A 25,123-nucleotide genomic window follows, 5' to 3' on the forward strand; every position below is an offset into this window, starting at 1 on the left:
AAAACGAAACCAAAAAAACACAGACACACCCAAGCTTTTTTCAAAAAGTAGAGCCAGAGCTCAGCTCCACCCACACGCTGACATCACTGCAGTGACATGAGCAGACAAACATTTCTTAAAGTGACATTCTCATGACCATATGCACGTGTCCAGGTATACCCAGGCTATTTATTGCATTGAGCTTTTATTAGCATAGTAATCATAATAATATATATTAGTGTCACAAGTAGGCTTACATTAACACTGCAATGAAGTTATTGTGAAAAGCCCCTAGTCGCCACATTCCGGCACCTGTTCAGGTACACCTGTTCAGAATATCCAATTCACCTGACAAGTACGTCGTTCAGGACTTGTGGGAGGAAACCATAGCACCCGGAGGAAACCCACGCAGACACGGGGAGAACGTGCAGACTCCACACAGAGAGTAACCAAGCCGGGAATCGAACCCGGGACCCTGGCGCCGTGAAGCAACAGTGCTAATCACAGTGCTACCGTGCTGTCCATTGCAGAATCACAGAATCGTTACAGTGCAGAAGGAGGACATTTGGCCCACCATGTCTGCACCGGCACTCCATCATGACTTAGAACCATTCTCCCTGCCTTTTCCCTGTACCCATGCACATTGTTTATATTCAAGTAGTCATCTAATGCCCCCTCAAATGGTTAACAAATGGATCCAGCGCTGCTAATAATTATTTCATTGATGTGTCACCTTGTTTTTGTTACATTGGGTTCCAAATTCTAAATGCTGGCCTGTCACAATGGGCCATTGTCCAAATTGACTTGCTGGCCGGCTCCTTCGGGCTCAGCAGAGCAGTGTCCAAACATGGCTTACGGCTGAGACAGAATATAAAATGCACTTCTATGCTCAACTCTGGATCTTTACACTCTGCCTGCAAGCTGCTTCAGGTACAATAGCCTACTAGATTAACCTGTTTGGAGAAGGTTCAGGATTATTAGCATCCTGAGACAACAGAACACAACAACATTGATGAAGTGATACTCATGGGATCACAATTATTAAAGCAAACCTCAGAGGCTGTGTATTGTTTTGTTGTTGCGGGTAAGAGACCTCCCATTTCACCCTTCCCCCTCCTCCTACAAAAAATAGAACTTGTGCAGCATGTTTGAGATTTCCCCTGCTTCTAATTGGCCAGCAATGGTTACAGCTCTTCCTCAGTGTTTTGTAGGCTGGAAGCAGGTCAATACAGTCTTCAGGTCCACTTCTGCATCGTCAAGACAGGCTACTATTGCTCATCTGTGCCCCTGCCTCAACCCACCTGCTGCTGAAACCTTCATCCAGGCTTTTGTCACCTCCAGTGGTTCTCGGGTCAACCTATACCACCCGCCACCCTCTGTGAACTTCAGCTCCTCCAAAATGCTACTGCCTCAATCTGAACTTGCACCAAGTCCCATTCATCCATCCCTCCCCTGTAGCTGTTGACCCACATCAGCTCCCAGCCCAACGATGTCTCGAATAGACGTCTCATTCTGTTCAAATCTCTCTGTGGCCTTGACTCCCCCCCCCCCGCCCGCGCTCCCACTCTCCCTCCCAATCTCTGTAACCTCCTGCAACCTTACAACCCTTGACTCTGTCTTCCTTCAATTCTGGCCTCTTGTGCATTCCCCATTTTCATCTCTCAGATCTTTATCTTGGAGGATCTTTAGTGTTTGGTATCCTCCTCCCCAGAGAGCAGTGATGGTTGGGTCATTGAATATAATCGAGGTCTTGTTGGACCGATTTTTGATCGACGAGGGACGCGAGGGTTGTGGGGAACAGGCAGGAAAGTAGGGTTAAACAAGGTCACAATCCGATCAGCCATGATGTTACTGAATGGTGGAACAGGTTCGAGGGGCCGAATGGCCTACTCCAGCTCTAGTTTTTAAAATAACTTTAGAGTACCCAATTATTTGTTTTTCCAATTAAGGGGCAATTTAGCGTGGCCAATCCACCTGCCCTGCACATCTTTGGGTTGTGGGGGTGAAACCCACGCAGACACGGGGAGAATGTGCAAACTCCACACGGGCAGTGACCCAGGGTCGGGATTCGAATCCAGGTCCCAGTGCTAACCACTGCGCCACGTGCCGCCCTGTTCCTAGTTTTTATGATGTAATGAATGGCAGCTGTGCCTTTAGCTGCCTAGGACCAAACTGTGAAATGATTTCCCCAAACCTCTCAGCCTCCCTCCTGGGTTGTCTAAGTCGCTTTTTCAGACCGTCCTCTTTCTCCGAGCTCTTGCTTTCCTGTTCTAATGGCTCATTGATAAATGTTGTCGGAACTCTTCCTCTTCGTGCGCGAGGCTCAGCCTCATACAGTTTAAGGGCACAGGGCACACATGACCGGGACAAGGATGAGCAGGTTCTTTGGGGGTGAGGACAGGTGTGTTAGGTGCTCAGGGAGCCCAGCAAATCACACCCATATGTTCTGGGCATGCCCAGCGCTGGAGGAATTTTGGAAGGGCGTAGCGAGGACGGTGTCGAGGGTGGCAGGATCCAGGGTCAGACTGGGCTGGGGGCTCGCAATATTTGGGGTGGCAGGGGAGCCGGGAGTGCAGGAGGCGAAAGAGGCCGGAATTCTGGCCTTTGCGTCCCTGGTAGCCCGGCGAAGGATTCTCATTCAGTGGAAAGATACGAGGCCCCCAAGCGTGGAATCCTGGATCAGCGATATGGCAGGGTTTATTAAATTGGAGAGGGTGAAATTCACCTTGAGAGGGTCGGTACAAGGGTTCTTTAGGCGGTGGCAACCGTTCTTAGACTTTCTGGCAGAACGATAGACATTGGTCAATGGCAGCAGTAGCTCGGGGGGGGGGTTTACTTTATTTTTGTTTATGTTATTTACACTGGAGGGTCTGAGGGGGTGGATACACCTGTTGTGTTAAGTCGGGGTGTTAATGTTAATTTATTATTTATGGACATGGGGGAGGGGTTTGGGGGGTTGCTTTTTTAGATTGTGTTTTGCATTAACCCTGTTGGGTCTTTTTTCTTTCTCATTTTGTTATTGATATTTTATGAAAACCTTTAATAAAAATTATTTTTTTTAAAAAAAATGTTGGCGGATTACGCTCCTGTGGAGATCCTTGGAGCAACTTATGTTCGGAGCGCTATGTAAATGCAAGTTGTTCTTGTTGAAGGGACACTGGGGAATAATTGGGATTGGGAAGGACCTAATTCAATTACGCTTTTTGCTCATATTTCTATTCTAAATTCCTACCCCCGCATTACCCACGGAGGGCTTGTGGTGCAGTGGGTAGCATCTCGTTCCCCTGATGCAGAAGCTCCAGTTTTGACCCCCCACCTCAGGACTTAATGCCAAAGAGGTCATATCACGGCGAAACATGTTGGGTGTAATCTACAAAACCTTCCAACCCCTACCAGTGGGCGGGTGGTAAGATTGGGAGAGATTGCTGGTCAGCCGTGTGATGGACAGAAAGTTGGAGCCTCTACCATCGCTTGCGTAGGTCCAGACTACAACTCGCATGTGAAACGTGAATGTTGCCGCAGCAAACTGGACCCTCAGAGTGAACTGCGACACATCACCCTCAGCATTGTCATGTTGATGTAATCCAGGCTGATACTGCTGCTTCAGCACTGAGGGGGTGCAGCATTGTTGGAGGTGGAATCTTTCAGGTGAGATGTCAAACTAAGGCCCCAGCTCAGGTAGACATAAATGGTCCTATGAAACTATTTTGTTTCATTCATTCGTGGCACGTGCGTGCTTCTGGGCAGGCCAGGGTATATCGCCCACCCCTAATTGCCCTTGAGAAGGTGGTGGTGAGCTGCCTCCTTGAACCCCAGCAGTCCGTGCGGTGTAGGTACACCCATTGTGCTGTTAGGGAGGGAGTTCCAGGACTTCGACCCAGTGACAGTGAAGGAACGGCCGATACATTTCCAAGTCAGGATGGTGAGTGACTTGGAGCGCATTTTCGAGATGATGGGGTTCCCATATATATACTGGCCTTGTCTTTCCAGATGGGAGCAATTGTGTGTTTTGAAGGTGTTGTTTAAGTAGCCTTAGTGAGTTCCTGCAGTGCATCTTGAAAATGGTACACACTGCTGCTACTGTGCTGGAGTAGGGGGAAGACTGTTTGTGGATGGGGTGCCAATCAAGTGGGCTGCTTTGGACTGATTGGTGTCAAGTTTCTGGAGTGTTGTTGGAGCTGCACTCATCCAGGCAAGTGGAGAGTGTTCCTCACAATCTTGACTTGTGCCTTGTAGATGGTGGACAGGCTTTGGGGGGTAAGGTGTTCTGGATTCCTAGCCTCTGATTTGCTCTTGTAACCTCAGTATTTATCTGGATAGTCCAGTTCAGTTTCTGCTCAATGGTAACCCCCCAAGATGTTGATTGTGGGGGGATTCAGCGATGGTAAGCCATTGAATGTCAAGGGGCGGTGGTTAGATTATCTCTTGTCAGAGATAATCATTGCCTGGCACATGTGTGGCACGCATGTTACTAGCTACTTGTCAGGCCAAGCCTCGATATTATCCAGGACTTGCTGCATTTGTACATGGACTGCTTCATTATGAGGAGTAGCGAATGGTGCTGAATATTGTGCAGTCACCTGCAGACATCCCCACTTCTGACCTTATGACGGAAGGAAGGTCATTGATGAAGCAGCTGAAGATGGTTGGGCCTAGGACACTACTCTGAGGAACTCCTGCAGTGGAGCTGAGATGATTGACCGCTAATAATCAAACCATCTTCCTTTGTGCCAGGTATTACTCCAACCAGCAGAGAGTTTTCCCCCTGATTCCTATTGATTCCAGTTTTTAATCAGGCTCCTTGATGCCATACTCGGTCAAATGTTGCCTCGATGTCAAGGGCAGTCACTTTTACCTCATCTCTGGCATCGAGCTCTTTTTCTCATGTTTAAACCAAGGTTGTAATGAGGTCAGGAGCTGCGCGGCCCTGGCGTCAGTGAACAGGTTATTGCTAAGTAAGTGCCACTTGATTGCACTGTTGATGACCCCTTCCATCACTTTACTGATGATCGAGTATGGACTGATCAAAACATAGAAAATAGGAGTAGGAGGCCATTCGGCCCTTCGAGCCTGCTCTGCCATTCATCACGATCATGGCTGATCATCCACCTCAATAGCCTAATCCTGCTTTCCCCCATATCCTTTGATCCCCTTCGCCCCAAGTGCTATATCTTGAAAACATACAATGTACTGGCCTCAACTACTTCCTGTGGTAATGAATTCCACAGGCCGACCGCTCTCTGGGTGAAGAAATTTCTCCTCCTCTCTGTTCTAAATGGTCTCCCCCGTACCCTCAGACTGTGACCCCTGGTTCTGGACACCCTCACCATTGTTATGGGTCCGGGTTTACAGAACCCCAAAATGTTTCATGGAGTTCAACCGACCCACAACTTTTAATAGATTGTGGTTTTCATAGTTTTCATTGAATTTACAGTGCAGAAGGAGGCCATTCGGCCCATCGAGTCTGCACCGGCTCTTGGAAAGAGCACCCGACCCAAGGTCAACACCTACACCCTATCCCCATAACCCAGTAACCCCACCCAACACTAAGTGTGGGAAGCACACGGCGTACTCTCCAGGTGTGATACAGCAATTATGGACAAATGGTTTTTAAAACAAAACAAATGTTTTTTCTATGAACTCAATTTAACCTTTAAAAAACAAACAGTGAATATCTTCACACCCATTACTTCAAAGATAACCCCAAAGGACTACAACACTAAATAATCCTTCAAACTGTTCCTTTAAACATCCAAAAGACTTCAAACCTTCAAAAATAGACATGAGGTTACATTCAATATATTTATAGTCTTTGGATTTGCAGACATCAACAGACCAGCTCTGTGTTTTCTTCCTGCAGCTCTCAACAAAACACACAGACACTCCCAGCTTTCTCCTCAAACTGAAACCAAAAGCAGAAGTGAGCTCAGCTACCCCCCAGCCTCTGACATCACTTCAGTAATATGATCCGCTCCATTTCTTAAAGGTACATTGCTTAAACATCCATTTCTTAAAGGTACTCTGACATGACACCATCAGGAACATTCTTCTTGTATCCACCCTGCCTAGTCCAGTTAGAGAGGTAATTGAATTGGAAGAGAAAATGCTGGAAAACCTCAGCAGGCCTGGCAGCGTCTGTGGAGAGAGAAACAGAGATAACGTTTCAAGTAGATGATCTCCCCTTTTGCTCCTCCTGCCCTCCCCCTTTTCCCTGTTTTGGTTCTTTCCTAAAATCTGTTACATCGAACATACAGTACAGAAGGAGGCCATTCGGCCCATCGAGTTTGCACCGACCCACTTAAGCCCTCACTTCCACCCTATCCCCATAACCCAATAACCCCTCCTAACCTTTTTGGACACTAAGGACAATTTAGCGTGGCCAATCCACCTAACCTGCACGTCTTTGGACTGTGGCAGGAAACCGGAGCACCCGGAGGAAACGCACGCAGACATGGGGAGAATGTGCAGACTCCGCACAGACAGTGACCCAGCGGAGAATCGAACCTGGGACCCTGGCGACCCCTGAAGGTACCAGGACAGGCTGATATTGTGGCTAAGTAGGCAGCTGGAATCTTTCATTGATTAGCCGAGGAATAGAATATAAGAGGTGTTGAAGACATCAAGCGTCCTTTGCATGTCCTGCACAGAGTGAACATCACACAGCTGTCATCCACAAACTGAAGGTCATGGATGAGAGGTCAGCGATTAGAGGGCATAGATTTGAAGTGATTAGAGAAGATGCGGATAAGAATTTTTCACCCAGAGGGCTGTGCAAGTCTGGAGCTCACTGCCTGGGAGGGTGATAGAGGCAGAAACCCTCAACTTATTAAAAAGGTGTTTGGATATTCACCTATAACCTGTAAGACTATGGACTAAAATGGGGTTAGGCTAGATCTCCCTCATCCTTTAATTTCTCCATCCTTATTTTTTAGTCATTCTTTGCTGGTTTATCCAATCGCCTGACCTAGAACTAATCTTTTTATTTAAATTTGACACTATCTTTAACTTCCTTAGTTAGTAAAGGATGGTGCATCCTTCCCCTAGAATTAATACGCAAATGTAACAACATTCATGGGATGGTAGTGAGGTTCAGGTCTAGTTGTCGCTTTTGTGAGACTAGAGGAGGAGGGCAAGTCTGTATTTTTCAGTAACTTGTGGCAATCCTCAATTCAAAGTGCAGGAGTAACGATTTGTACCGTTCACATGTCATGACTTTAAAAAGAAAATCTGGGCCAGGATTTATTTCTGTGGGCTCCCGAATCCCACCATCCCGGCTGAAGTGGAGGTTAGAGACCCACACAGCCTGGGAAGCAGTGACTCTTTGTAGTTTCCCCCAAAGCAGCCAATTAATGGCCAGAAGGTGGGCACGCCATCCAATTAAGGATAGGGAGTGGACCCTCAATGCTGGAGGGCCAATCAGAGGCCTTCCTACTTGGAAATAGCAGAAGGTGGATTTTGTAGGCCACACACGAGTCCGAATTGAGTTGGTAATGTTGCTCTCTTTGGTTGTTTCTAAATATGGCGGTCAGTATGGTCGCCTTCCTTAATTCCAATTACTTTTACTTTAGAGTTGCCAGGTATCTTTCGATACCGCCACAAGGTTCAAACCCGAATACTGATCAAAGAGTCGGTACACCAGTAAGTTAGTTCAAAGTCAATACTATTTATTTACACACACAGCAATATTTACTCATGCACAAAATACTACAGACTAAACTATCACTACTGCTAAAGCCTATACTTAGCTTCGGGCGCCCACTCAGTCAGAGGAACAATGGCCGTTGTTCGGTTCTGAGGCTGCTGGGTCGAAGTGGCAGAGGGGAACAGCTAAGGTCGTCCGTCTGGTAGCGAGCGTTGACCTTGGACTTGCTTGCTTCTGGTGCAGCTGGTGGACGGGTCTCTCCGCTGTGAGAGCCGGGTCCACGAGAGCGATTCTCTCTTGGAGCCTTCTTCTTATACCCGAAGGGGGCTTCGCGCACTTTTGGGCGGGCCTTGAACATTCTTTCGGGCCTTCGGAACATTCAAGGCGGGCCTTGAACATTTCTTGATCATTCGCATTGATCCTGACCAATAAAGGGGCGGGTGCCCTGATGGCTGGGCGTGTCCTAGGTGGCCGTTGGCCTGGCTTTGTTTGTGCTTTCTGTTTGGGGAACTGGCGCCGCGAGGTCTGGAACCAGATCAGTTACTTAAATATCTTCCTTTGTTCCCGGAGATGGGCCATCCATATGCTAATGGGCCTACAGTTTCAGTCTCGTCTGGGAGCTGCGGCTCCAATATGCAGACAGACTCTGTGCCTGCTTGCTTTCTCAGCATTGTCCATATTTCCCTGCAATCTTTGCAAATGTCCATTTTGTATTCTGGAAGTGGCCACCCCAGGTGGCTGTACTAAAAGAAAACTATGTTTATTGGAAAGCAATCATATTTACAATCTCCATCAGATCCCAGCCGGGTCTGCTACATCGATTCCATACCTGGCCGACTTTATATGGAACTCAATCATGAATGTCCTCTGGCTCCGTGTCTCCTGAGCGGGGAAACTTGTACCCGCCGACACTCATGGGGGACATGTTTCTCCAACCCTGTAAGTCTTGTGTGGGTTATAACAGTGGTGATTGGCGCGGCACGGTGGAACAATGTATAGCACTGCTGCCTCATGGCGCCGAGGTTCCAGGTTCGATCCTGGCGCTGGGTCACTGTCCGTGTGGAGTTTGCACATTCTCCCCGTGTTTACGTGGGATTCACCCCCACAACCCAAAGATGTGCAGGGTAGGTGGAATGGCCACGCTAAATTTGTTATGGGTCAGGGTTTGGAGAATACCAAAGTGAATCATGGAGTTCACCTGACCCACAACTTTGAATAGATTGTGATTATGGGGAGCACACGGCCCACTCTACAGGCATGGTACAGCAGAAACAAAACAATGTTTATTCTATGAACTCAAGTTAACCTTTTTAAAACACACAGTGAATATCTTAGCAACCATCAATTCAAATACAACCTCCAAAGAATACAACACTAAGTAACCTGTATGCTGTCGTTTTACACCCAAAAGACTTAACAAACCTTTAAACAGAAGCACATCAGAGTTTACATTCAATACTGAAAACATTTATAATTCTGAATTCACCAAATGATTAAGAGATAGTCCTTCATGGCAGAGAGAACAGCAGTACAGCTGCTTTGTCTGGCTTCAGCTGCAACAGACTGAAAAACGGAACCAAAAAGACAGACACACCCAAGCTTTTTCTCAAAGTGAAACTAAAAAGCAGAGCCAGAGCTCAGCTCCACCCACACTCTGACATCACTGCAGTAACATGAGCAGCCAAACATTTCTTAAAGCGACATTCTCATGGCAAATTGCACCTTAATTGGAAAAATTAATTGGGTACTCGAAATTTAAAAAAAACAGCGGCAATGACAGGAAAGTAAGGGAGAGAGTGCTTCGAAATGGATGTGCACTCCCTCCAATCTATTTCAATGTAAACTAAAAAATGGCCTTTGCAGCTCCCACTCTCAGGGTGCTGAATCTCTCTACGGGGGGGGGGAGTGGAGAAAGGGGAGCGGGGTCTTGCGACTAATGCAGCAGCCAGTAGGAAGGGGGGAGCATCTGGGCTTCCCTGGAGTGCTGACCCCCAGTCTGCCAATGGGGGTGGTAACCTTCAGGCAGCAAACTGGCCCTCGCTGCCTGCTGGGCCAGGAAAATCCCAGTTGGCCTCCTTTAATTGGCAACTAACCAGTGATCCCTCCCCTACTGCATGTGGGCGGGAGGACCTGCTGCCCCCTCATCTTACCTCTGCAGAAATAAGGCGGGAACAGGATGGAGCGAGCACACAGGCAGGCAGGGGGCGCTATTTTCAGCGAGGGAGGCACGGCGTCCAATGGCGGACAATTGAAATCGAGCGATGTGCAAGAGGCTAGAATTGGTGTAACGCAGATATCTCAGTGTTTTGGCCCTGGAGGAGGTTACGCAAAGAGGGAAGGGTGCAGTATAGTAAGGGATTTGAACACAAGAGTGAGAATTTTATAATTGAAACATTTCAGGACACCATGTAAGTCAATGACGATTCTGGGGAATTGGTGTCAGTTAGAATATAGCCAATAGATTTTGGCTGGTGGGTCTTACCTTTTCTGCCATTAACGATTCCTCTGTCTCCTGACTGACACATCTTTGTTGCAATCTCTCCCAGCTGCCACCAATCACTGACCTTCTACTCTGCTTAAACTGCTCCACCCCCCAGTTTATAATCCACCACATTTCTCTCGTTCTCTCTCTCTTTAACTCGAAGAAGGGTCATACGGACTCGAGGCGGTGACTCTCTCCCTCTGCACAGATGCTATCAGACCTGCTGGGATTTTCCAGCATTTTCCGTCTTTTTGTTTCAGATTCCAGCATCTGCAGTAATAATAATAATAATCGCTTATTGTCACAAGTAGGCTTCAATGAAGTTACTGTGAAAAGCCCCTAGTCGCCACATTCTTGTGCCTGTTTGGAGAGGCTGGTACGGGAATTGAACCCGCGCTGCTGACCTTGGCCTTGTTCTGCATTACAAGCCAGCTATTTAGCCCACTGAGCTAAACCAGCCCCTAACGGGCGGCACGGTAACACAGTGGTTAGCCCTGTTGCTTCACAGCGTCAGGGACCCGGGTTCGATTCCCGGCTTGGGTCACTGTCTGTGCGGAGTCTGCACGTTCTCCCCGTGTCTGCGTGGGTTTCCTCCGGGTGCTCCGGTTTCCTCCCACAAGTCCCTAAAGACGTGCTTGTTAGGTAATTTGGACATTCTGAATTCTCCCTGTGTGTACCCGAACAGGCACTGAGTGGCGACTAGGGGCTTTTCACAGTAACTTCATTGCAGTGTTAACGTAAGCCTACTTGTGACACTAATAAAGATTATTATTATTTTGCTTTCACGCTGTCCACTAATATCACCCACAGCAATTCCAGTTTATCATAACTAGATGAAGTAATGATAGATTGTTAATTACACTTTAAAAAAAATTATCTTTAACAAGTTCTTTTCACATTAGCTTTAGAGATTGAAGATATCCAGATACCCCAAACCAATTTTGAGGTTGAAGAAGGAGACCGGCTTCTCATACCATGTTCGTTCAAAACGGATGAAGCTGTTGAATTTAACAACCTGCGATTGGAATGGGGAGTCATCATGGGACCTAACAATCTCTACAGACCCATCTACCGAGTGGTGGGGACTGTACTTGAGCCCATCACTGAGCCTAACCCCTACGAAGGCCGTGCACAAATGTTTATATCGCTCATTCCCAAAGGCAACTGCTCCCTGGTGCTCCAACCAATTGTAGCCACTGATGATGGACAGTACGAGCTGAAGTTGTACACCGACGGTGAGGTAACGATGAATGGACAAAAGATCAGTGTCGTAGTCACCAACGGTACAGGTAAGAACCAAGAGCAGCCGCACGTAAACCCACGGGAGGGAGAATGACAACAAAACTTGACCCCTTTGCATTGTTTTGTGGTGTGATGCGTGCCGTTTTGTCACCAGCACGGTGCCCCCAGCACACACGCGCACCTTTGGAGCGAGTCGCACTGACACTGTTTGGTAAAGGCAGCACATAGCGGGAATGTCTTCCAGAGGTGTGCAGAGTAGGTGCGGTGTCAATCAACGTGTGGGACACTGATTTGGATTTGGATTTGTTTATTGTCACGCGTACCGAGGTACAGTGAAAAGTATTTTTCTGCGAGCAGCTCAACAGATCATTCAGTACCTGAAGAAAAAAGGAAATAAAAGAAAATACATAATAGGGCAACACAACATAATAAGAACATAAGAACTAGGAGCAGGAGTCGGCCACCTGGCCCCTCGAGCCTGCTCCGCCATTCAATGAGATCATGGCTGATCTTTTGTGGACTCAGCTCCACTTTCCGGCCCGAACACCATAACCCTTAATCCCTTTATTCTTCAAAAAACTATCTATCTTTACCTTAAAAACATTTAATGAAGGAGCCTCTACTGCTTCACTGGGCAAGGAATTCCATAGATTCACAACCCTTTGGGTGAAGACGTTCCTCCCAAGCTCAGTCCTAAATCTACTTCCCCTTATTTTGAGGCTATGCCCCCTAGTTCTGCTTTCACCCGCCAGTGGAAACAACCTGCCCGCATCTATCCTATCGATTCCCTTCATAATCTTATATGTTTCTATAAGATCCCCCCTCATCCTTCTAAATTCCAACGAGTACAGTCCCAGTCTACTCAACCTCTCCTCGTAATCCAACCCCTTCAGCTCTGGGATTAACCTAGTGAATCTCCTCTGCACACCCTCCAGTGCCAGTACGTCCTTTCTCAAGTAAGGAGACCAAAACTGAACACAATACTCCAGGTGTGGCCTCACTAACACCTTATACAATTGCAGCATAACCTCCCTAGTCTTAAACTCCATCCCTCTAGCAATGAAGGACAAAATTCCATTTGCCTTCTTAATCACCTGTTGCACCTGAAAACCAACTTTCTGCGACTCATGCACTAGCACACCCAGGTCTCTCTGCACAGCAGCATGTTTTAATATTTTATCATTTAAATAATAATCCCTTTTGCCGTTATTCTTACCAAAATGGATAACCTCACATTTGTCAACATTGTATTCCAGCTGCCAGACCCTAGCCCATTCACTTAGCCTGTCCAAATCCCTCTGCAGACTTCCAGTATCCTCTGCACTTTTTGCTTTACCACTTATCTTAGTGTCGTCTGCAAACATGGACACATTGCCCTTGGTCCCCAACTCCAAATCATCTACGTAAATTGTGAACAGTTGTGGGCCCAACACTGATCCCTGAGGGACACCACTAGCTACTGATTGCCAACCAGAGAAACACCCATTAATCCCCACTCTTTGCTTTCTATTAATTAACCAATCCTCTATCCATGCTCCTACTTTCCCCTTAATGCCATGCATCTTTATCTTATGCAACAACCTTTTGTGGGGCACCTTGTCAAAGGCTTTCTGGAAATCCAGATATACCACATCCATTGGCTCCCCGTTATCTACCGCACTGTTAATGTCCTCAAAAAATTCCACTAAATTAGTTAGGCACGACCTGCCCTTTATGAACCCATGCTGCGTCTGTCCAATGGGACAATTTCCATCCAGATGCCTCGCTATTTCTTCCTTGATGATAGATTCCAGCATCTTCCCTACTACCGAAGTTAAGCTCACTGGCCTATAATTACCCGCTTTCTGCCTACCTCCTTTTTTAAACAGTGGTGTCACGTTTGCTAATTTCCAATCCGCCGGGACCACCCCAGAGTCTAGTGAATTTTGGTAAATTATCACTAGTGCATTTGCAATTTCCCTAGCCATCTCTTTTGGCACTCTGGGATGCATTCCATCAGGGCCAGGAGACTTGTCTACCTTTAGCCCCATTAGCTTGCCCATCACTACCTCCTTGGTGATCTCAATCCTCTCAAGGTCCTCACCTGTCATAGCCTCATTTCCATCAGTCACTGGCATGTTATTTGTGTCTTCCACTGTGAAGACCGACCCAAAAAACCTGTTCAGTTTTTTTTGGTACACAATGTAACTACATAAGCACCGGCATCGGGTGAAGCGTACAGGGGTGTAGTGTTAATGAGGTCAGTCCTTAAGAGGGTCGTTTAGGAGTCTGGTGACAGTGGGGAAGAAGCTGTTTTTGGGTCTGTTCGTGCGTGTTCTCAGACTTCTGTATCTCCTGCCCGATGGAAGAAGTTGGAAGAGTGAGTAAGCCGGGTGGGAAGGATCTTTGATTATACTACCCAGGCAGCGGGAGGTGTAGATAGACTCAATAGATGGGAGGCGGGTTCGTGAGATGGACTGGGCTGTGTTCACGACTCTCTGAAGTTTCTTGCGGTCCTGGGTCGAGCAGTTGCCATACCAGGCTGTGATGCAGCCTGATAGGATGTTTTCTATGGTGCATCTGTAAAAGTTGGTAAGAGTCAGTGTGGACATGCCGAATTTCCTTAGTTTCCTGAGGAAGTATAGGCGCTGTTGTGCTTTCTTGGTGGTAGCGTCGACGTGGGTGGACCAGGACAGATTGTTGGAGATGTGCACCCCTAGGAATTTGAAACTGCTAACCATCTCCACCTCGGCCCCGTTGATGCTGACAGGGGTGTGTACAGTACGTTGATTTGACTCCGGTGCTACCATTTTGGAGATCAAATGTCCTCTCTTAAACATGTGGTGGCTGGACAGGACGGATTCAGCATAGGACGGATCTCCCCTCATCACCCCCAGCAGCACCACTTAAAGAGATCATCATCTAGTTTCAGGCGGGTTCCTGGTTGATTTTTACCGGCTGCTGCTGCAATTGGAGAGTTTGGCGGTTTCTCGAGTTCTTTATAAAGTTGCTAAAGCCTCCAGGAAGGAGTGTGGCACGTGCTAAATGACTTTGTCCTGATCTGAGGGAGACGGCAAAAGACAATTTGCTCCCGGACACGGGTGCGGTAATGTGCATTCCCCTTGGCGTGCAGCAAGGCAGAGGGGATATGAAGCAGGTCAAGCCACTGGAATAGGAAGGAGGAGGCGGGGAATGGCTCTCATCAGAACTACAGGAACGTAGCTCATCAGAGGAAGGAGCCACAGAAAGGGTGCAATTGATGATAGTTTATTTACAGAGGTGAACGCTGTGGTTAAAACCTGTGCCCACGCTGTGGATGTAGAGCTCCCTAATCTTTCTAACCCTGCCGCTACGTCTTGATGCATCCCCAACATCCATGGCGCAGGCGTAGGCAGCCCGCGGTCTGCCACGCCCTGATGTCTGCAATAATCTTGGCCCGTGTTCTCTGGAGGGACGAGACCTGGGAGCTCCCGGCCTGCTCTCAGGATCCTGCTGGGTGGCAGTGCCACCCTCCTCGGCCTGTGGAGCTGAAACGGTGACAGAAGGAGCAGATTCAGATGGGTGACACTCCCGGAGTCACTTGAGTGGCTGACCCCCAGGGTGTGCACTAGCTACTCCTTCTCCCCATGGGTGCCCCATAGCTTCGTCCTTGAGATAGAGAAACAGCTGGAGTGAGGTCAAGAAACCTGCCATCCTCTGTGGATGTGGATTGTGGATTTGTTTATTGTCACGTGTACCGAGGTACAGTGAAAAGTATTTTTCTGCGAGCAGCTCAACAGATCATTAAGTACACGGGAAGAAAAGGGAATAAAAGAAAATACATAATAGGGCAACACAACATATACAATGTAACTACAAAAGCACTGGCATCGGATGAAGCATACAGGGTGTAGTGTTAATGAGGTCAGTCCATAAGAGGGTTGTTTAGGAGTCTGGTGACAGTGGGGAAGAAGCTGTTTTCGAGTCTGTTCGTGCGTGTTCTCAGACTTCTGTATCTCCTGCCCGATGGAAGAAGTTGGAAGAGTGAGTAAAACGGGTGGGAGGGGTCTTTGATTATGCTGCCCGCTTTCCCCAGGCAGCGGGAGGTGTAGATGGAGTCAATGGATGGGAGGCAGGTTTGTGTGATGGACTGGGCGGTGTTCAGGACTCTCTGAAGTTTCTTGCGGTCCTGGGCCGAGCAGTTACCATACCAGGCAGTGATGCAGCCAGATAAGATGCTTTCTATGGTGCATCTGTAAAAGTTGGTAAGAGTCAGTGTGGACATGCCGAATTTCCTTAGTTTCCTGAGGAGGTATAGGCGCTGTTGTGCTTTCTTGGTGGTAGCGTCGATGTGGGTGGACCAGGACAGATTTTTGGAGATGTGCACCCCTAGGAATTTGAAACTGCTAACCATCTCCACCTCGGCCCCGTTGATGCTGACAGGGGTGTGTACAGTACTTTGCTTCCTGAAGTCAATGACCAGCTCTTTAGTTTTGCTGGCATTGAGGGAGAGATTGTTGTCGCTGCACCACTCCACTAGGTTCTCTATCTCCCTCCTGTATTCGGACTCATCGTTATTCGAGATCCGGCCCACTATGGTCGTATCGTCAGCAAACTTGTAGATGCAGTTGGAACCAGGTTTTGCCACGCATTGACACTCATGGATACCAGCAAGTGCCTGCACCATGGAGTGCGAGTATTGCAGCAATGCAGGACAAACGTCGTGCACCAAGGTCTCGACAGCACATCACCCGAGCTGCGTTGACCTTGTTGCGTGGAGTGTCGGCACAATCACCTCAGACAGACTCCTCCATCAACCTCGCAATCTGAGGAGTGTACCGGGCATCCCTTGCTGACTTTCCTGAGTTTGCCTTTGGGACTCCTGGCCTCGAAGAATCCTCCGAGAGCCAGCAGGCTGGGACATCTCTGCCTCTGCCTGCGGTGGCTCTGAGAGAGTGAGATTGCTCACCGGATTGTGACCCTGAAGCTACTCTGAACCTAGGTCCCGCTGAGGTGTGGGTCACTGCGCTGGTGTGGGGTGTGGGTGAGCGCTGTCGATATCGGAGTCCGTGAATCCCTCCTCTGTGCTGGTGCCGTCGGGTCTGGAGTCAAGGACCCGGCTGGTGGATTCTCTGGGCTGCTTCCCAGATGTGGTTGTGAAAGAAAGGAGGGGGTCATCAGTGCATGGCTGGGGCCTGGGCAACAGGAGACCCGACTCCCAGCATTGTTGTCTGATGGATGATGCGATGCTGGGTCCTCACTCCGATCTCATCATCAGCGTAGAAGCGGCCAACGTCCTCCTTGGCCAGCTGAGTGGCTCTGTCCTCAAAGTCCATGAGGACCTACAGATCTGACGTCTCTCTGCCCGTCTGGGAAATCGCTGATGCACTATCAATTACGACCAGACGAGAGTAGAGAGTAATCGAGGCTTTATTAAGCAGGGATGTGTGGCCTCCCGCAGCTGCTGCCGAAATGGCTGCAGCTCGGTGAGCACACACATTTATACTCCGCCCACTGGGCGGAGCCAGCAGGCAGGGATCTACCCCCGTACCTGTAGTACAGGAGCCTTACCGTATTACCTCTAATACACGTATTATACAAACAGTGGTGACTACCACAATCGCCCTCTTGTTGTGTGTCGGAGAGCGTTGCGGGAGTTTCACACCTATTCGACTATAGTGTTCCTCACTCGCCAACTGACCAGACGACAGCAGAATTTCAGTTCAAAAACGTTATTCCAGCTGATGCAGGGGGGCTAAGAATGGTGGCTTAGCAGCTCCCCAATCATAGAAAATACAGGGCAATTATACCCTTGCTTATCTTCCCAATAATTAACCTATACCAATCAAAAGAGTACATTGGTGTCGGAATTACCTCTATCCATTCACAACTAATAATTAGGGTTACATAATGTATAACACATGAGTATAATTAACTAATCATAATCTGGGCATGTATGTTTAATTATAATATCGCCAAGCAAGCATTTGTCTCTACTTATCTAGTGACTGCTAAACATGAGTAAGGTAAAGGTATGCCTGACGAGTGGAACGTATTCCCTTGCTGTTCCTTTTCCCAGGCGACGCACATGGGCTGCAGCTGCAGAATGATCAATTGAATTTGTGTGTGTGAGCTGTGGGCAAATTCCTGGAATGCTATCTGTAGACAGTCCGGGCTCAAGCCACTGGTTTCTCGTCACTGGTTTTCTGTCTTTGAGAGTTGAGCAGGCAGTAGCCTGCGTGATTTTCTGACTTTAACCCTTTCAGAGAGCGAGTGGAGGTGTCCCTTGAGCTGACAGTGAGTAAGATCCCTGTGGATGCGTAAAGAGCGTGTGTTGAGAGTGATGCGCAGAGAGACTTAACCTGGCAGGGCGGCACAATAGCACAGTGGTTAGCACGACGGCTTCACAGTGCCAGGGGCCCAGGTTCGATTCCCGGCTTGGGTCACTGTCTGTGCGGAGTCTGCGCGTTCTCCCCGTGTCTGTGTGGGTTTCCTCCGGGGGCTCCGGTTTCCTCCCACAAGTCCCGAAAGACGTGCTTGTTAGGTAATTTGGACATTCTGAATTCTCCCTCTGTTGACCCGAAATGGAGCCAGAATGTGGCGACGAGGGGATTTTCACAGTAACTTCATTGCACTGTTAATATAAGCCTACTTGTGACACAAATGAAGATTATATAGAATAGAGAAGATCATTCATCCTCTTGCAACACTGGATGGGCTTCCTTCTTCTGCAGGACTTTAATGCTCATGGCCGCTGCCACGGCCTCCCCGGCTGGGGTGGGGACCTCGCTGGCTGGCTCTCTTCCTGAGCGCAAGTATCGGTCATCAGGGCGGGTTGTGCACGGAGGGAAGGGGCTTTAAATGTGGCACCCTGATGATTGCAGTGCTGAGGTGATGGCGGGGTGGGCAAATCAGAGGCCGCCCCACCCGCGATTCGGCGTGGGACCCATGGCTGATTGGCACGCAGTGCCGCTCTGTAATAATAATAATAATAATCACTCATTGTCACAAGTAGGTTTCAATGAAAGTGAAAAGCCCCTAGTCGCCACATTCCGGCACCTGTTCGGGGAGGCTGGACCAAGCTACTGGTCTTGTTCTGCATTACAGGCCAGCTGTTTAGCCCACTGTGCTAAACCAGCCCACTCTATGGTGGGAAAGGCTGCCATTGCCGCCGGTTGGCTCATTGCTGCTTTTCCCGTCCGACATCAGCCTTTTCCAATTTCGGGGAAAATGAAACCCATCGCCTTTGAAGAATTATCACACTCTGCAGCAACTATACATTCCTTCAAGGCACAGTAACCAAAAAAAGGAAAGTTAGTCAAATGTGGCGAACAAAGGAATTTAAGGATTGCATCAGATTAAAGGTAAAGGCCTATTAAGTTGCCAAAAACCTTTGGAAACGTGAAAATTGGGAGGTTTCTAGAATACAGCAAAGGAAGGCCAAGATACCGAGAAAGGGAGAGCAGAATATGAATGTAATCCAGCGAAAAACATAAAAACAGACTGTAAAAGCTTCTATAGGTATGTAACAAGAAAACATTTGGTGAAGACAAAGGTGGGTCCAGTACAGAATATACAGTGCAGAAGAGGCCCTTCGGCCCATCGAGTCTGCACGGATGTATGAAAGACACCCATTTAGGAGAATTTGTAACGGGGAATTTCATTGGGGAAGGTACAAGAAATCTCCCACAATTAGCGATCCAAGGGACTAGAGCGATTGAGAAATTGAAGGAAATTTGTATTAGTAAGAAGGTTGTATTGGAGAAATTAATGAAACGGAAGGTTCCTCAGTCCCCGGAACCTGATGCTGTACATATCAGAGTGTTGAAAGCGGTTTCTATGGAGATAGTGGATGCATTGGTGACCATCTTCCAGAATTCTACAGATTCTGGAATGGTTCCCGCAGATTGGAAATGTCCATAAGACCATCAGACATAGGAGCAGAATTAGGCCACTCGGCCCATCGAGTCTGCTCCGCCATTCAATCATGGCTGATATTTTCTCATCCCCATTCTCCTGCCTTCTCCCCATAATCCCTGATCTCCTTTTTGATCAAGAACCTATCTATCTCTGTCTGAAAGACACTCAGTGATTTGGCCTCCACAGCCTTCTGCGGCAAAGAGTTCCACAGATTCACCACCCTCTGGCTGAAGAATTTCCTCCTCATCTCTGTTTTAAAGGATAGTCCCTTTAGTCTGAGATTGTGTCCTCTGCTTCTAGTTTCTCCTACAAGTGGAAACATCCTCTCCACGTCCACTCTATCCAGGCCTCGCAGTATCCTGTAAGTTTCAATAAGATCCCCCCTCATCCTTCTGAACTCCAACGAGTTCAGACCCAGAGTCCTCAACCGTTCCTCATACGACAAGCTGTTCATTCCAGGGATCATTCTTGTGAACCTCCTCTGGACCCTTTCCAAGGCCAGCACATCCTTATATACGGGGCCCAAAACTGCTCACAATGTCCCCCACTATTTAAGACGGGAGGGAGAGAGAAAATTGTGAACTACGGGCCTGATGGCCTTACATCATCAGGAGGGAAATGATGAGAATTTATTCTAAAGGATGTGATAAATGGACGCTTGGATAATGATGATCTGATTGGGCACAGCCAGCATGGATTTATTTATGTTTGACGAACCTGTTGGAGCTATTTGAATATGTTATTAACTGAATTGATAAAGGGGAGTCAGTGGACGTAGTATACTTGGAGTTTCAGAAGGCTTTCCCCCACAGAAGATTGATTGGCAAAAGCAAAGCACATGTGATAGGTGGCTACACACGATGTGGATTGTGGATTGACAACAGGCAGAAAACAGAGCGGGAATAAACGGGTCATACCCATGTTGACAAGCTGTGGGTAGCAGGGTACCGCAAGGATCCGTACTTAATCATCACAGAATCATAGACCATACAGTGCAGCAGGTGGCCATTCGGCCCATCGGGTCTGCACCAGCCCTTGGAAAGAGCACCTTACTTAAGCCCACGCCTCTACCCTATCCCCGTAACCCAGTAACCCCACCTAACCTTTTTGGACACAAAGTGAGAATTTAGCACGGCCAATCCACCGAACCCACAGGACTTTGGGAGGAAACCGGAGCACCCGGAGGAAACCCACGCGAGGAAGTGCAAACTCCACACAGACAGTCGCCTGAGGCCGGAATTGAACCCGTGTCCCTGGAGCTGTGAGGCAGCAGTGCTATGTACTGTGCCAACACGCCTCCCAGCATCTATAGCTTTTTGTGGGGGAGAACTCCACAGTTCTACTGCCCTTTGCATGAAGAAAGGTTTCCGAGCTTCTTTCCTGGAAAACCTCTCATTCCCACAACCGACCGGGGCAGGGGCTTACCACACATCTCCTAATATATACAACAGCGGTGATTACCACAGTAATTTCTGGTCGGAATTTAAAATTCAGCGGATCTAGCTGGAAATGAGTGCGAGCATGGAGATGTCGGGCGATGAGAGGTGTGGTTCCAGCATTACCTCTTTCAAAGGGCCAACACAGGAGAGGTGGGCCAAATTCCCTCCTTCCACGCGGTATCCTGCTGTGATTAATTGCATTCCGCAGTAACGTGCGCCTCTGATTCCGTTGTTTAGGTGAAAATTCTCACTGGCAGAAACCGAAGCCTGGGAAAGTGAATGCCGCAGTTAGAAAATCAGCGTTGAAGGACATGGCTGAAGACGAAGACACGCAGACCTGCGGTGACTTTTCTGACTTCGACAAGCGCTTGGTGACGTTAACGAAGGGGATAAAATCAATATCAACAAGGACTGGCGTGTCAACCTTAGGACTGGAGATTATTGCAGGAGTTGTGACTGGAATCCTACTGATGGGAACACTGGCCGGCATCGTGCTTTGGTATGTGCAATAATCCGTACAATAATCCTCTCTATCTCTTACATTAGGATTCCCAAATTTTGTCTGCTCATATTCTTGGGAGATTTCAGCACACGACCTCTCGCCTCCAAGTGGACATTTTCCCCTCATCCCACTATTTTTATCACTAATGAAACCAAAGCGTTCAAAAGAGAATGAAAGTGGCACAAAATGTTTGCGGATTTCATTTGTGTTACCCCCACTGTTTAAGTTTCCAGCAACATAGGGCAGCACGGTAGCGCAGTGGTAGCACTGCAGTCTCACGGCACCGAGGTCCCAGGTTCGATCACGGCTCTGGGTCACTGTCCGTGTGGAGTTTGCACATTCTCCCCGTGTCTGCGTGGGTTTCACCCCCACAACCCAAAGGTGTGCAGGGTAGGTGGATTGGCCACGCTAAATTGCCCCTTAATTGGAAAAAATGAATTGGGTACTCTAAATTTTAAAAAAAAGTTTCCAGCAACATTATTGACTGCAGCTGCTCTTTGGGGGAAATCTAACCGCCTTTTAAGTCCCGGCCAGGGTTTTAGATGTTGCACAGGCTGACAGGCACGGCTCAGCAACCCAAGATCAAGGGAGCTAAAGAAAATAGCGAGCACGCATATTGTTTCACAAAGAACAAAGAAAAGTACAGCACAGGAACAGGCCCTTCGGCCCTCCAAGCTTGCGCCGACCATGCTGCCCGTCTAAACTAAAACGTTGTACACTTCCGGGGTCTGTATCCCTCTATTCCCATCCGATTCATGTATTTGTCAAGATGCCCCTTAAATGTCACTATCGTCACTGCTTCCACCACCTCCTATGGTAGCGAGTTCCAGGCACCCACTACACTCCGTGTAAAAAACTTGCCTCGCACATGGGGCAGCACGGTAGCCTTGTGGATAGCACAATTGCTTCACAGCTCCAGGGTCCCAGGTTCGATTCCGGCTTGGGTTACTGCCTGTGCGGAGTCTGCACATCCTCCCCGTGTGTGCGTGGGTTTCCTCCGGGTGCTCCGGTTTCCTCCCACAGTCCAAAGATGTGCAGGTTAGGTGGATTGGCCATGATAAATTGCCCTTAGTGTCCAAAATTGCCCTTGGTGTTGGGTGGGGTTACTGGGTTATGGGGATGGGGTGGCGGTGTTGACCTTGGGTGGGGTGCTCTTTCCAAGAGCCGGTGCAGACTCGATGGGCCGAATGGCCTCCTTCTGCACTGTAAATTCTATGATTCTATGATCTCCTCTAAACCTTTCCTTTCGCACCATAAACCTATGCCCCCTAGTAATTGACTCCTCCACCCTGGGAAAAGCTTCTGACTGTCTGCTCTGACCGTGCCCCTCATAATTTTGTGGCCTTCTATCAGGTCGCCCCTCAATCTCCGTCGTTACATACATAGATACATAGACCATACAGTGCAGAAGGAGGCCTTTCGGCCCATCAAGCCTGCACCGACCCACTAAAGCCCTCACTTCCACCGTATCCCCATAACCCAATAACCCCTCCTCACCTTTTTGGACACGAAGGGCAATTTATCATGGCCAATCCACCTAACCTGCACGTCTTTGGACTGTGGGACGAAACCGGAGCACCCGGAGGAAACCCACTCAGACACGGGGAGAACGTGCAGACTCCGCACAGACAGTGACCCACCGGGGAATCGAACCTGGGACCCTGGCGCTGTGAAGCCACAGTGTTACCCACGTGTGCTACCGTGCTGCCGTTCCAGTGAAAACAATCTGAGTTTATCCAGCCTCTCCTCGTAGCTCATACACTCCAGGCCAGGCAATATCCTGGTAAACCTCTGTACCCTCTCTAAAGCCTCCACCTGCGTCTGGTAGTGTGGCGACCAGAATTGTACGCAATATTCCAAGTGTGGCCTAACTAAGGTTCTGTATAGCTGCAGCATGACTTGCCAATTTTTATACTCACCTGGAGGAGATTGCTGTATCTCAGCAAATAATCCAGATTACCCTAATTCTATCCATAAGCTGGGTGCGGGCTTTCGACTGTCAGCAATGCTGGTTATCCACAGGGAACGCCAGCCTTTGGTGCTTTCAGATCTGACTCCCCACAACCTCCTCTCCAATCTGCTGATGGATGAGGTGCCCGAGTAGCTCCTCAACCCAAGGAGGCAGACACTGAGAGCAGCGAATCATGAACGGTAACTGAACTTTTCTATTGCTAAAGAGGAAACCCAATAAAACATAAACGTTTGAACTCTGTCTGGGGTCCCACTGACAGTAAGAACAATATAATTATGTATACTTGGGTTAAAGCTGCGGAATGGAAAATGTTGGGCATGAAAAGTGGGTCAGTGGGCATTTGTAAAGAGGAAAGGCAGTTGAGATAAATGTAGGGGCAATTTTAACCTAACTCACTGGATGGGAAACGGGGGGCAATGGGGTGTAAGGCTAGTTCCATTCTTCACCATTCTTCACCTGATATTGCTGTACAAACATATAGATGACACTGATTCCATCTATCTATTCCAAGTTTGGTTAAAATTGCTCTGGGTCTGTACCCGAAAATGACTTGTGATAAATAATAAACACAACTTGCCACCCTCTGGCAAATCCTCCGCCCAGAAATGCACAGGATCCTGGCCTTCAGTGTGTGTGTCCCCGCCCCCCTGTTCGCTCTGCTCGATTCCCCCACCCCCCACCCCCACCCCCGCCCCCAAGCTTTTGCAAGAAAAACGTTGCCCTAACAAAAGAAAATGTTCGATTACTTTTGTGTGGAAACTATAGACCTCGGTGTCAAAGTGACTCATATTTTCCTGTGCGGTCAAACTCATTTTCCAGCTGCAATTTCTACAAGGGCGTAAAGGACATGAAGAAATGCAAACGCGAGCAAAGGAGGAGGAGGCGGCGCCGCAGGAGATCGTTCCATTGCCAGCACCCTGAAGAAGAGCAAGGGGTTCAAAACGAGGAGGAGGTTTTGCAAGTTGAGACGCCGGATCCCACAACGTCAACCTCCCCGCTGGAGCAATGCGGTTATCAGAAGGTTTCAGACACCAACTCGTCGTTGTGTAATTTCGAAATGATGAACAGCGATTGACACGGGAATTTCCTTCTCCCCCTTGCAAGATCCGCGCGAGTCCTCGTCAGCCGCGGGATAGTCAACCGCAAGCGCGCGCCCTTCGTGTGAAATGTATTAAAGTTAGTCTTCAGGCCATTGGAGCTGCATCTTGTATTTCTGTCTTTGTTTTTTCTCACCTGTACCAAATCGTAAACTTCACCCAACTGCCGATGGGCTGTACACATTAAAAAAAAAACTTTAAAAAAAATGAGAGAATGATTACAATAAAATATTTATTTAAACTATACATTCAAGAATGGACTTCAATTGGACCCCACCTAATGTGCTGGTAAGAAAGCGTTTGGCTTGTGTGTCTCTCTGTTCGAGATATCCTGAAGCATGTTTCACAGAACAAAGTATATGAATAGGAGGTTATTATTGTTATTTAGACAAATGTGGTTGCCAACTTATGCACAGCAAGGTCCCATGGTACCGATTAGTTGAAGGCTTTTAGTGTTCATTATTATTGACCAGAACAGCCAGGCAATATCCCATCTTATCATCTTTATAACAGAGAAAGAGGCCATTCAGCTCAGTCTGGCTCCTTGAGAGAGTTATCCAGTTAGTTGCTCTCCCCACTGCCCTTTACTCATAGCCCTGCAAATCTTTCCCTCTTAAAGTACATATTAAAGTTCCTTTTGAAAGTTACTATGGAACTTGCTTAACTCCATTATCCACTCAGTAACTGCCAATGCACTGCATGAGCATCGATTATATGTTCAAAATCAGAGGGGACTTGAGTCACAGCCTTTTGACCCAGAAGTAGTGCGTTAACAATTGGTCCGAGCTTGTTCTGCAGCTGTCTGTAATAAACACCAGCAGCCAGTGGGCTGGTTCAGAATGGGCAGCACGGTAGCACAGTGGTTAGCACTGTTGCTTCACAGCGCCAAG

General features: G+C 48.2%; 1 protein-coding gene and 1 long non-coding RNA gene across 4 annotated transcripts in view; one reads left to right on the forward strand and one right to left on the reverse strand.

Annotated features, from left to right (window-relative positions):
- The first annotated feature begins 798 nt into the window (after positions 1–798).
- LOC140385242 (uncharacterized) lies at positions 799–24,440 on the forward strand. 2 transcript variants are annotated; one of them, XM_072467295.1, is made up of 4 exons: positions 799–909; positions 11,006–11,392; positions 20,900–21,161; positions 23,956–24,440. In XM_072467295.1, the coding sequence occupies exons 1-4, from the start codon at positions 855–857 to the stop codon at positions 24,209–24,211; spliced, it is 960 nt and encodes a 319-aa protein (XP_072323396.1). In that variant the 5' UTR covers positions 799–854; the 3' UTR covers positions 24,212–24,440. The 2 variants fall into 2 exon arrangements, with proteins under 2 accessions (XP_072323396.1, XP_072323313.1); XM_072467212.1 differs by having other exon boundaries at positions 840–1,063.
- LOC140385323 (uncharacterized) overlaps positions 5,626–25,123 on the reverse strand; it is an 82,641-nt gene continuing 63,143 nt past the window's right edge. Inside the window, exon 3 of one of the 2 annotated variants that reach the window (XR_011933347.1) lies at positions 5,626–6,114. This is a non-coding gene — a long non-coding RNA (uncharacterized lncRNA). Of the gene's footprint in view, positions 6,115–7,987; positions 11,723–25,123 lie in introns of those variants that run through there. The other variant, XR_011933340.1, reaches the window with a different exon arrangement.

This window comes from Scyliorhinus torazame, chromosome 1 (genome assembly GCF_047496885.1).
Source record: "Scyliorhinus torazame isolate Kashiwa2021f chromosome 1, sScyTor2.1, whole genome shotgun sequence".
NCBI lineage: Eukaryota > Metazoa > Chordata > Chondrichthyes > Carcharhiniformes > Scyliorhinidae > Scyliorhinus > Scyliorhinus torazame.

Excerpts from the sequence above, each read along its gene's own strand:
- LOC140385242 (XM_072467212.1), top strand. The coding sequence starts at position 1,006 with ATGGGATCACAATTATTAAAGCAAACCTCAGAGGCTGTGTATTGTTTT. Across the intron at positions 1,064-11,005 it reads GTATTGTTTTGTTGTTGCGG|CTTTAGAGATTGAAGATATC; the intron begins GTAAGAGACCTC and ends TTTTCACATTAG. Across the intron at positions 11,393-20,899 it reads CGTAGTCACCAACGGTACAG|GTGAAAATTCTCACTGGCAG; the intron begins GTAAGAACCAAG and ends TCCGTTGTTTAG.